This window comes from Enhydra lutris, unplaced genomic scaffold (genome assembly GCF_002288905.1).
Source record: "Enhydra lutris kenyoni isolate GAN:26980312 unplaced genomic scaffold, ASM228890v2 scaffoldscaffold2, whole genome shotgun sequence".
NCBI classification, from domain to species: Eukaryota; Metazoa; Chordata; class Mammalia; order Carnivora; family Mustelidae; genus Enhydra; species Enhydra lutris.
Window position 1 is genome coordinate 20,308,324 of NW_019154086.1, and position 13,902 is coordinate 20,322,225.

Below are 13,902 nucleotides of genomic sequence, written 5' to 3' on the forward strand. Positions count from 1 at the left end.
CATAAATAAATTTACATATTTAAGTTCCATCAGACCAGATAGTTGTTTGCTCTTTCAGTTCTTTTTACTAATGGTAACTATCAGCCTAGACATTCGAAAGAAAATCCCTAACAATTTCTAACTATGCATGCTCAAGTACTTAGAAAGGAAGCATCATGTTACTTTCAAATGTTACACTAAAAAAATAAAAATAATCAATCATGTTTCTTATGTATATACATGAATATCTATGTGTGAACACATACAGATGCAGAAATAAACAAACATAGAAAATGTTAGAATATCTTTGTCTTTGTTTTCAATGTTGTTTCAACCTCTCCATAGGTTTGAAAATTTCCAAAATTAAAAACTAGGAAGAAACATGACTTAAAATTCACTTAATTTTCCTCTCAAATGTACAACAAATACTCATGTCAGTAACTTGTAACTAAAAACTGCCTGATTTTCATCTGGCAAAAGTAGAGAATTTAGGCAGTTGCTAAGATAGCCTAAATTAGACTGAAGAATGGAAAAGAAATGAAATGGACTAAAAGTTCTAGTTCTGATTTCCTTTCACATGTGCCTTTATGCCATAAATAACTCTACATTCAAAGATATGAAGTAAATACACACTCACTGTCTTCTCCTGGACATGGCATTCCAGGACGTTCTGGTACACAAGGGAAGACTAAAAGAAAAGAAACTAAAATTAATATAGAAAATTGAAAACATACAAATTACATAGAATTTTAAATTCTAAATCAAAAAAATTGACCCAAATTTCAACCTGACCCTCTCTTGACACAAGATATTTAGCATGTGGTCAGTAATATTTTTTCAAGGGATTGGTTTATTAAGTCTATATGAAAAAAGTTTTCATAAAAGTTAACAGCCCAAATCAAATGCATTCAAGCTCAAATTATTCACACTAAACCCTATTATGTTACTAATTGATTTTTTTGCCCTTAGAAAAACCTTGAACTTTCCTTAAATCTTTGTTGTACTGTCAAGTTTGCTAAAATGAAGAACTAAAACTGAATTAGAAAAATGTATACAGGAACGCCTGGGTGGTTCAGCCGGTTAAGCGGCTGCCTTCGGCTTAGGTCATGATCCCAGTGTTCTGGGATTGAGTCCCAGGTCTGGCTCCTTTCTCAGCAGGGAGCCTGCTTCTTCCTCTGCCTCTGCCAGTCACTCTGCCTGTCTGTGCTCTCTCTCTCTCTCTGACAAATAAATAAATAAAATCTTAAAAAAAAAAAAAAGAAAAGAAAAATTTATACAAATATGAACACAAACCATTACAGTTCTTAAAAGATGTATACTGAATTTAGGAAAAAATTTACAGCACTAAGATTACCCAAATCCAAAAAATATACTTTTTATCTTAGAAACTACAAATTTATAAACATGTTAATTCAGGCCATTTTCATAAAGAGATAGAAAATAAAGACAGTATATTTATGAACTAGTCAACTATTTGTAGTCTGTGATGTACAAAAGGACATGGCTTAAAAAAACACACAAAGTATGAGAAGCATGGGCCCTTATATATTCTTAAAAGTCGAAATATAAGCTAACTTCAGTTGTGCTATGGTATAAAAATAACAAAAACTTAAAACAAACTGTTTAATACTACTGATCAATCACTTCTTTCAACCTTCATTGCAGTTTTATTCTAGAAAGAAATGACTCCAAAAATGGATGACTTTGAAGTTCTGCTAGGACCTCAACCAATTAGATTACAGATCCCTTAGGGGAGTCACTATCTTAAACTCTGCAGGTAGAAAATATCAAGCTACTGATTTTTAAAAGACACACTGTAAAGAAAAGTACAAGGGAATAATAACAAGGTGTTGACTCACTATACTTACGGGCGATTTATATTTGTTCAAGTTTTAAAGAGTTCTCTAGGTTTGGCCTCCTAAAAATATTACATGAAATATTGCCGATGAATTGCAGTGAAATGCGATATATTAAGTGGGTTTTACAGGACATAAAAAATTTGAGGGGTAGCATAGTAGAATGAAAAGAACAGAGACTTGGAAGCGGAATACCTAGATTCTATACCCTGGTCTACAATGCACCATTACGTGATGGCTGAGTTTCTTCTCTTCTCTACCACTAGCCAGCTTGTGGGCCTGCAGATGTTTAACACAGTAATCTCTATGACTATGTAAATAGTTTCACTGTTAACCCTCAAATAAAAGAAAGGACATTTCAGATACCTTCTCTTTGGAGATCATTATTTGCATACACTACAAAACTGCAAGGGAATGACTCAGGAGAATCCTACTAGGCACTCAATTTTAAATACTCTCTTAAACTTTGACGTGAAACACTTGAGAGAAGATCAGTTTAATATCCACGAAGGCATACCCAAATAACAAATTTTCCAAGAGTATAAGATCATTGATTTTATTTTCTCTAGCATTTGAGAAACTACTGAATATGAGCAGTCACATAGCAATGAGGGTAGAGATTAAGAAAATGACATCGGGATTATGTTTTAAAATGTCAAGAATATAGGGTTTAAAAAAAAAAAATGGAGCTCTAGAAGAGTAAGAAATGACTACTTCTTTACCATGAATCAGGAGTTCAGAATCCTTGTTTAGCTCATAAAGCCTAAAGGCTTCTTCTAACTCCAACTGAGATGATACTGTACACGGGTCTCCTAAAAAACATAAAAAGTAAAGCAAAGCTCACCTTTTAAACTCTCTAAAATGTCATGTTTAATAAGCAATTTTCATTACATAAAATCTTGAGCAAAAACAATTGCCATTATATAAAATATTGAGAAAAACAATTTTATACACACACTCATGCACACACACACACAGAGAAGTATTTGGCAAGGAAAAATTTTAGATATTTAGACAATTCTGTTTTCTAAAGTGGGTAACATAATTCCATTTTTATTTCTACAGAATATTACATGAGGCTCATCAATACCCAATTTGATACATACAAAAAACATTTAATTCTCAATAACATAGATATTCAGAATAGAGCAAAAGGAATCTACCCTGACCACATTTGGACTGTTACTACAAGATGACTAATGGCCAGGGACAAGCTTTCTGTTAACGTTCCTCTTTAAAGGAGGAAGTGAAAGTGGTTTCACTGCCATAATGTCATCATTCTGTCAAATTTTTCCTTCACCTGTGAGTCTTTCCTCACCCAAGAGGCTCACAAAGAAGAAGCACAGCTACTAGAGTACTCCAGACCTCGGAGAGCCCTGCTTGAGCTCTTTCAAACGTGAATACATAGTTTTAGGAAACTTACCCACAGAAAGGTTAAGGGAGAAACACCTCCCTAATCAGCCAGCCAAAGAACTGAGTCATCCCTGGCCAACAGTGAGATGGCACATCTCCCCAGATGATGGCATTCCTCAATGAAAAAGTCATTTTGATCATAGCTGGAGCCTGAGCTGGGTCCTCCTCACGGCAATGCTTTTGCACATTCCTGTGGTTACACCAAATGTGACCACACACAAGATGCCACCAACCTTATCCAAACCTCAATCACTCTCAGCAGAGAACTATGTCTATTACTCAAGAGAGAAAACCGAAGCCATCTCCTGTCCTCCAGTCTCAAAGAAATGAGTGCCTCTGTACCCTTCTCCAACTTGGAGACTCCCTTACAGAATCTCTTCCTTTTATCTTCTCTGGGCCTTAACCCATTAGTCCCCTTCAGTTCCATTTTCAATTTTCCTTTCCTTCCACTAGCTCTTCTCAGGCAAAGGCATGTTTGAGTCTCCCTCTCAGCATCTCCCTCACACTCAGGTTCCATTCTCTCCATTTAGTAGCCACATGTCTCAAGAACAAACTGAAGACTGAAACTGGAGGGGGTGGGTGAGAAGAAGGGGAAGAACAAAAGCCTTTGGCTTTTGACTTCATACTTTTCTTTAGTAATTTTAATCAGAGGTTTATAATCCTTTAGGTTTATTAGAAATAGCTTTTCTTAATATCGAGAGTGACTCCACCTTGCTTTCTCCACTGTTCCTATCCTCTCAAAAATTCTGCTAATCGGTTTTAGTCCATACGATCTACTAAAAGTGCTATATCCACAGTCATGAAGAGAGCTGCTAAATCCCCTTTTCTGTCTTTACTCTAATGGACCTCTCTATGGCATCTAACAAAGTTGCTCACTGACTATTTACAGAAACTCGGCATCTAGGTTTCTTTTTTTTTTTTTTGAACTTATTTTATTTAAATTCAATTAGTTAACATATAGTATATCATTAGTTTCAGATATAGAGTTCAGTAATTCATCAGCAGCATATAACACCCAGTGTTCATTATATCACATGCCTTCCTTAATGCCTGTCACCGAGTTACCCCATCCCTCCACCAACATGCCTCTAGGTTTCTAAACGCCATTCTCCTGGTTTACTAACTCTCCTTTTTAACTTTTCATTTTTGAAAATTTTCTTTTTCTTTTCAATTCCTTTCCTTTCGTTTCTTCCTTTCTTTCTTCCTCTCTCTCTCTCTCTCTCTCTCTTTCTTTCTTTTTTTTTTTTTTTTCTTTCTTTTTAAAAGTAGGCTCCACTCCCAGCCTGGAGGCCAATGCAGGACTTGTACTCATAACCTTGAGATCAAGATCTGAGCTGATATCAGGAGTCAGACACTTAAACAACTGAGCCACTTAAGCGCCCCTCATTTTGGAAATTTTCAAACATATTACCAAATCTGGCTTCCCCTTACATATCTACTCACTTCTACAGCATCATTCTGCATAAATCTCTTTAAGATTAAAATTCTTTAATATGATCACAATACCATTATAAACCTATAAAACTAACAAAAATTCATTTTATATAAAATATCCAAATGTAACCATATGCAAAAGAATAAAGTTGAACTTTTATCTCATACCATAAATAAAAATTAACTCAAAATGGAACAAAGACTTAAATGCAAGAGCTAAATCTAAAAACCCTTGAAAGAAAACATAGGGAGCAAGCTTCACGATGCTGGATTTGGCAATGATTTCTTGGATTTGACACCAAAACCACAGGCAAGGGGAAAAAAAAACAACAAACATTTCTCCAAAGAAGATGTATAAATAGCCAATGAGCACATGAAAAGATGTTTAACATCATTAATCATTAAGAAAGTGAAAATCAATGAGATACTGCCTCCTTGTGATGAGACTACACAAAAAGGGAGAGAGAACCAACTACACCAGCATCCCAGTGAACCTCCACATGACTCCACACCCAGCTGCCCTCTGATTGCCACTGCATGAGAGACCTCTAGTAAGACCAGCAGAGCGAGTCAACTCACAGAAGTGTGAGAGATTATAAAATAAAGTGGCGGGGTTTTTTTTTTTAAGCTACTACACTCTGAGGTGAGTTGTTATGGAACCAACACCTTACAACCATCTTTCAAGTAGAATCTTGAAATTCTGTGAATCTTTACAAGACCCAGGACAAATGCCACCTCCTCTGAACAGCCCTACCTAAGGATGTAATATTTCACATTTTATGAAAAGCCTAGGATAACCTAATTTTTAATAATGGTTTTATTGAGATATAATTCACAAAGCATTCAATTTACCCATTTGAAGTGTACAATGGCTATCAGTATGTTCGCAGAGCTGTCAACTATCAATAGAATCCGTTTTAGAACATTTTTATCATTTCCTCCTCAAAAAAGCCCCTTGCCCATAGTGGTCACTCTCCGTTTCCCCCAACCTTTCCTCCTATTGCCAGACCTAGGCAACCACTAATCTATTTTCAGCATCTATAGATTTGGCTTTTCTGGACATTTCATATAGATGGAATCATACAATATGTGGTCTTTCATGTCCCTCTTTTCTCCCTGAGCATGTTTTCAAGGTTCCTCCATGTTGTAGCATGTATCAATATGTCAGTCTTTTTTAATTTTTAATTTTTTTAAAAAGATTTTATTTATTTATTTGATAGACAGAGGTTACAAGTAGGCAGAGAGGCAGGCAGAGAGAGAGGAAGCGAAGCAGGCTCCCTGCCGAGCAGAGAGCCCGATGCGGGGCTCGATCCCAGGACCCTGGGATCACTACCTGAGCTGAAGGCAGAGGCTTTAACCCACTGAGCCACCCAGGCGCCCCTGTCAGTCTTTTTTATTAGTGAATAAGACAGCAAATATTCTTTAAGTCTTTGTGTATTTGAATAACTTCTCATGATGATTTCCTACAAGTAGGATTGATTAAAGTGTGCCCATTTGGGGCACATGGGTGGCTCAGTTGGTCGGCTGTCCTACTCTCGGTTTCAGCTCAAGTCGTGACCTCGGGGTCATAAGATCAAGCCATGTGATAGACTCCGCATTCAGCGTGGAGTCTACTTAAGATTCTCTCCCTATCCTTCTGCATCCTCCCTGCCCCTCTCCCTGCTCGTGCTCTTTCTTTCTCTAAAATAAATCTTTAAAAAATAAAATAAAGTGCCCCCATTTAAAATTTTGACAATTATTCCAAAATTTAGAATGACAGGAACTCCAAAAGGTTATCATATATACAAGTGTATCTTTCCTAACTCCCTATAAGTAATTATTAAATTTTAATTATCTTCTAATCTGGTAGTGAAAATGTCTTATTTTCAAATCTTTGGGTTTTTTAACTATTAGTAATTTTTTAGTTTTTTTGGTCATTTATGAATTAGCTATCTACATTTCTTTAAGTAGATTTTTCATCTATTTTTTTTACCTAATTATTTTATATTAGAGATACCAACTCTCTGGAAATGTTACAAGTATTTTCTGTCAGCTGTTAATACTCTTATATCTGTGATTATGGTGTTTTTCAACATAAAAATTAGAGTAATTCTTCCCTCTTTACATTTCCTTTTTGAGAATTTTCCTGTTTATTTTTCCAAATGAAACTATCAGTTTTTTAAAAATCCTATTAGAATTTGGGGGGGCGGTCTTTATAGATTTATCTGCAGGGAGTTCTCATTTTACACGATACCTCTTCCTAACCGCATTCATTTAAAGTTTTGCTTATAGAATCCAGTTGTTTTTGTTTCAGTTTTCTTTACATGGGTTCTTCACATTCCTTTAAAGTTTACCCCTAGATTTTAAAAAAATCATTATGTTACTACGGATGGAATCTTTTCTTCTGATTTATTTTCTGACTGAGTATAATTTACATAAAAGAAAGATTGGTTCTCTCATACATCCAGTCTTTAACTTGGTGTTATTAATATCTTAAAGATGCTAGATAAAAAATAGTGAGTCAAAATGATTCAACCAGGTTACATAGATACACCATTTTTGGATCAACACTCAATACACTGATAATAACAAGTACTGGTGAGGATCAATCCATACATAGTGCTGATGGGAATGTACAATGGTGCTGCCACTTTGACAAACAGGCCGGTAGTTCCTCAAAAGGTTAAACATAGTTACCATATGACCCAGCAATTCTTCTCCTAGGTATATATCCAGAGAAATGAAAACATATGGCCACACAAAAAGTTGTAACTAAATGTTCATAGTGGTAGTACTCATAACAGCCAAAAAATGGAAATAACCCAAATGTCTGTTAACTGAACAAGTACTGATATGACACGTCTAGATTAGGCAAATCTATAGAAACATAAAGTTGGGGGCCCCCTGGTGGCTCAGTTGGTTAAGCAACTGCCTTTGGCTTAAGTCATGATCTTGGAGTCCTGGGATCAAATCCCACATCAGGCTCCCCGCTCGGCGGGGAGTCTCCTTCTCCCTCTGACCTCTACCCTCCCTCTCATGCTCTCTCTCTTTCTCAAATAAATAAATAAAATCTTAAAAAGAAAGGAAGAAAGAAAGAAAGAAAGAAAGATGAAGTTGATTAGTGGTTACCTAGGTCTACGGGCTGCAGTGGGTAAAGAACTTAGGGGGAAATAGGTAATGAATGCTAATGAGCATGGGATTTATTTTTTGGGTGATGAAATGTTTTAAAATTGATTGTGGTGAGGGTTGTGTAACTCTGTGAATATACTAAAAACTCGTTTAAATAATAAATTATATCTCAATGAAGCTGTTTTAGAAAAAATGTTTACATAATGCAGCATTTTTATAAATGTGAGTCTGACAGCAAAGTAACATTCTAGTCCAAAAGCAGAGTCTGTCTTTTTTCTGCCTCAAAGAAATAAAGTAATTCATTCACAGATTCACTTTCTCAGTTACCCAAATTTCTACCATTTTGCCACATTTATGAAAGTGAAAGTCAATTTAATTATATACCATTTTTGATATACGTTAAAAAAAAAACTTGTTTCTACAGTAGATTTAAGTATAAGCCAAAAATAAAAAAGCAACATAAAAAGTAATGAAAATTTCACATATCAGTAAGTGTGTAAATTATTCTTCCAGTTAAATAAGCCAACTGACTGAATTAATTCTAAATAATGAAATATTCAAAGAATTCTAGAAATAGATTGAGTCTAAAATTTAATTAACACTTCATTTCCAATTTTCCAGGTGAGGAAACTGAATCCATGCTGGCAAATACATTTAAACTTAGCTCAGGTTGTTTTTAAACAATGAAAACATAGGTGTTACTATATATATATATACATATGTGTATGTATATGTATATATATATATGAGGGCTGCAGTGGGTAAAGAACTTAGGGGAAATAGGTAGTGAATGCTAATGAGCATGGGATATATATATACACACACACACACACACACACATATATATATAGTAACACCTATATTCTCATTGTTTAAAAACATATATATATATAATATATATATGTCTGTGCACACATATCTATTCTCTCTCTCTGCAGAGGCCTATTACTTATATTGTGAGGATAATGGGAAAACTGAAGATCATATATTTAAAGTGACTCATAGTACGCTTGGTCCATTATACATGTGGCTTTTATTATTGTGCTTTGACTAAATGCCGTGAATGGAATTAACTATTGTTAAAAGTATCATTACAACCATATTTAAAAAAATCAATCTTTCCCTTCTGCTAGACACTGTCTTTTTGCCAGACTAGTACCTGCTTGCTGTTGGTTGAAACCTAGACTGGGTGAAGTACCTGTATTCAGTATTTACCTAGAGACTGATACTTTTGAATAATCACAAGTGTGAAAAGAGGAGTTAATTACTGACATTACGTATACTCAAATCTATTTTGTTTTTATCTGTGGTTCAAGTATTACCTTTTTGGGCCAACTGTTTCATGCCTGATAAAGCAGGACACATAACTCAGAAGTAAAACATTCCATGAAGAGTCATCATGAAACAAAGATAGGAAGAAAAGCTATTTCTCAAAGCCCCCCTCTATTACTAAAGTCCAAATTCACCTCCTGAAACTGACATGCAGCCAGAGTGAGATCTGCTATGGTCAATGAATTTCAAGGTAATAAAATGTGTGTATTATAACCAGCAGATCAAGTCTTTCTTTCAATGCATCTACATTTTCTTTCACCTATGAAAAGAAAGAAGAAAATAGGGCCCTGGACCTCAGGTGTTTGATAAATATGCAAGATTCAGTTATTTATGAGATAACCTGACAAGATGCAGAACTTAAAACACATACATAGGGGCACCTGGGTGGCTCAGTGGGTTAAGCCTCTGCCTTCGGCTCAGGTCATGATCTCAGGGTCTTGGGATCGAGCCTCACATCGGGCTCTCTGCTCAGCAGGGAGCCTGCTTCCCTCTCTGCCTACTTGTGATCTCTCTCTCTGTCAAATAAATAAATAAAATCTTTAAATTAAAAAAATGAAACACATATATAACTCTAGTTATATTAGGTATTTCAGCACATGACTCAATTCAGTGCCCCACACTTAAGAGAATCAACGTAGCCTACAACCAAAGTTGGCAACCGTTAACATTTGCCTGAGGTAGTATCACCACAGTCCTCTCCCGGGGACCTGAGTCTGCTGTAGATTTACAAACTCCCCGTTCCCACCGAACCTTCCTACTGCCATCCCCCCTCTGGAAACTGGGTTCAGAACACTACATACTACTTGTGAAAGCTCCTGCACTCCCTGCTCTGAAGGGCTGCATTGCTTAAAATACAGATATGCAAAAAGTTTCCAAGAATGCTAGAGTGTTTAAATGGCCATCCTTTCAATATTAGGCCCAATCACAAAAGCAGTGGACTCCTGGCTTCTGGCTTGCTTTTCTAGAAGGTGGAAATCAGTGGTTACAGAAGCATATGCTATCCTATCAAGCTGCCCATCCTCAACTTCCACTTCTGGAGATGACGAGGTAATAGGAACTGGATTCAACCCTCCACCTGAAACACAAGAAAACTACACAAAGCAAGTGAAAAAAAAGATTCAGGAGACTGGAAATAAGCAACAAAGGATCAACTATTTCCAAGTAACTTAAATGCATCCCTAAACAAAACTCAGAAATAGTCATAAAAATACAAATATAGCCATTGCCAATGTCACAATATCCAGGATCCAGTAAAATAGACCCAGGCACATGAAGTAGCAGGAAAATATGAACCACTCCAGGAGAAACATCAATCAATTGGAACAGACCCTGAAAGATGAAAGAATTTGTAGGAATGGATATTAAAAGTTGTTATAATTATATCCAATATGCTCACGAAGCTATAGGTATTGGGCATGTCAAGTAAAGATGGAAGATAAAGACCCAAATTGAACTATACTAGATGGGATTAATGGCAGAAGAAAAGACTGGTAAACTTAGACAGGCAGCAATGAAACTACGAAAATGAAAAGCAGAGAAACAGACTGGGGGGGAAAATAAAGGAACAGAGCATTAGTGAGCTTTATGACACCTCAGGAGAACTAACATATCTGTAATTGGAGTCCCTAAAGGAGGGGTCTGGTGACAGAAAAAAAATTGTTTGAAGAGATAATGGTCAAAATTTTTCCAATTATAGAGAGAAAAATCTTAAAAGCAGCCAGAGAGATATATTACATAAAGTAGAACAAAGGTCACTGACTGCAGATTTGCATCAGAGATAATGCAAGCTAGAAGACAGTGTACAGAATGCAAAAAAAATTAAATTAAATTAAAAAAATTATTTGCCCAGCAAAATTATCTTTCAAAAACAAATGTGACCTAGAGAGCAGGAAGCCAGAAATCTATTTCACAGAGAAATTTATAGGGACAAAAAGACAAATTCATAGAGACAGGAAGTCTAAGAAAAGCATGTGAGGAAGAGGAGCTGGAGGAGGGGAAAATGCGGAGTTTTTTTTTTTTTTTTTTTTTAATTTAAATTCAATTAGGGGAAATATTACTTAATAGGTATAGTTTGTTTGGGATGATAAAAAGATTCTAGAATATGGTAAGGGGGGATGGTTGCATAAAATTGTGAATATGCTTAATGTCCCTGAATTGTACACTTAACAAAAGCTAAAATTTTATGTTAGGTATATTTGACCACAATAAAAAAAGAATTTTAAAAAAGAAGTACACTAGTTCTCTAGGCACATGAACAGACCTCAAAACATATGTCCAGTAGAAAAAGGGGAAGTTTCAAAATACGTGCTAGTATCATTTATATGAATTTAAAAGCACATGAAAACACTGCATTTTGTTATTTATATATATAGAATAGTGACAGAAAACCAGATTAGTGGTTCTCCTGGAGATACTCCTCCTCCTGGAGATGGAGGGATGTGAGTGAGAAACAGTCTGGATTATAAACTTTTCCTACGATAGTAGTTATCCCTTAAAATGCAACTGGAGATGGGGATGCCAACGAAGAGGCCTTCACACAGACCACAGCGTAAGTTGGAGTTTGGGATCTCTGGTGACCAGTCAGGATCTTATGGCCCCTCTTGTCTCACCTGTCAACTCATCTCCACCCTACCACTGCAAGGGATTTTTTCCAGGTGGGCCCCAGTCTGATCCCCTTGCCTTTCAGGCATCTACACGGCCTGCTGTATAAATGGCAGCAGCCAGAGTTTACCGGACAGAATGCCTGGAGCACAGAGTTGGGACAGAGGCCAGAACTGAAAGAAGGGCTTGAGGACTTCTCTAAGTCAGCCAGTTGTCTTCAGCGTGGGGTACTCTCTCCTTGGGAGTGCAGAAGACTTTCCAGGGATGACCGGGATTAGAGGGTTTTTAAAAGGTATCAATTTGCATATCCTCAACCTCCGTATAAATTCTTTTCTAAAAATCATCAGCCCAAGAATGCACCTGGGTTGTAGTATCCCACCTCATCTCCTTTTCAAATACTTGTTTTCCTATTTTATTTTTTAAGAAGGATATATACCGGGGAACCTGGGTGGCTCAGTCAGTTAAGTGTCTGCCTTTGGCTCAGGTCATGATCCCTGGATCCTGAGATGGAGCCCTGCATTGGGCTCCTTGCTCAGCGGGGAGCCTGCTTCTCCCTCTCCCTCTGCCTGCTGCTCTGCCTACTTGTGATCTTTCTCTCTCTCTCTCTGTCAAATAAATAAATAAAATCTTTAAAAAAAAGAATAAATAAGAAAGGATATATACCTACCAGATGATCCAGCCATTCCACTTCTAGTTATTTGCCCATGAGAAAAGAAAATCTGTATCTATACAAAGACTCATATGTGACTGCCATAGAGCTTTTATTTGTGATAGCTCCAAAGTGCAAACAGCCTCAATGGCCATCAACAGAGGAACAGTTCAAAGACTGCAGTACATTCATATAATGGAATACCACTCACTCGGCAATAAAAAGAAATGAACTATTGATACACACAACACACAAATCAATAATTTTTCCCAGTGAAAGAAACCAAACTAGCCTGCCCCCCAAAAATGAATACATACTGTGCGATTCCATGACTACAAAACTCTAGAAAATGTAAACTAATCTACAGTGACAGAAAACAAATCACTAGTTACTTGGCATAAAGGGGTAGGCATGAGGAATTGCAAAGCACACTGAAACACTTGGGGTAATGGATATGCTCTCTATCTTGCTTGTGATGATGGTTTCCTGGGTGTCGAAACTCATCAAATTGCATGTACACTTTAATATGTACACTATATTGTGTCAATTATACCTCCTTCATTTTTATTTATTTGGGAGAGAGAGAGAGAGAAAGCAGACATAAGAGCGCACAAGCAGGGGGAACAGCAGAGGAAGAGGGACAAGCAGACTCCCCACTGAGCTGGGAGCTCAACATGGGGCTCCACTCCTGGACTCTGGGATCATAACCCAAGCCAAAGGCAGATGCTTAACTGACTGAAGTATGTCTAGGTGGCCTTTTAAATATAAATAATAATAAAATAATAACTTACATGTAATAATAACAAAAGGCAGAATATTTTTGGAGGTCAATTTGGTACCATCTATTTTCTTTTTTTTTTTTAAGATTTTTTTATTTATTCATTTGACAGATAGAGATCACAAGTAGGCAGAGAGACAGGCAGAGAGAGAGGAGGAAGCAGGCTCCCCGCTGAGCAGAGAGCCCGATGCGGGGCTCGATCCCAGGACCCTGGGATCATGACCTGAGCCGAAGGCAGAGGCCTTAACCCACTGAGCCACCCAGGCGCCCCGGTACCACCTATTTTCAAGGACACTTTCCATTTCAAGGAATTCACCCTATAAGTAATATAGTACAGGTTTCCCAAAAAAAAGTATGTACAAAGATAGTCTCTGCACTAATATTTTTTATACACTACAAAATAATCCAAATATCCATCAAAGGGGGATTGGTTAAGTTATATAAACATTATATAAACCACGTTATATAATTCTACATACATTGATATGGAAAGATAATCCACACGATGTTAAGTGAAAAGGTGGGTTAAATAACAGCCTGTACAATATTTGGCTATTTGTAAGAAAGGAAAAAACTGTTACCCAATCCCTTCTAGTTGTATATTCACAAAAAAAGACATCATTAATTTGTTTATAGGAAAGATCTCAGGTTCTGAGGATCCTCAGAGATACTTTTTCCTTCAAACAAATCAATATTTTTGTTAAAAAGCAAGCACCACTCTTAATAAAAACTTAACTAAGAAATAAAATACC

General features: G+C 36.5%; 1 protein-coding gene across 1 annotated transcript in view; it reads right to left on the minus strand.

Annotated features, from left to right (window-relative positions):
• The window catches only part of LOC111148089 (protein kinase C iota), a 71,724-nt gene that overhangs the window by 36,348 nt on the left and 21,474 nt on the right, over nucleotides 1–13,902 (minus strand). The window contains exons 3-4 of the mRNA XM_022504491.1: nucleotides 2,558–2,647; nucleotides 617–667 (exon numbers count right to left, since the gene is read on the minus strand). Of these exons, the coding sequence (XP_022360199.1) occupies nucleotides 617–667; nucleotides 2,558–2,647 (141 nt within the window). The remainder of the gene's footprint in view (nucleotides 1–616; nucleotides 668–2,557; nucleotides 2,648–13,902) is intronic.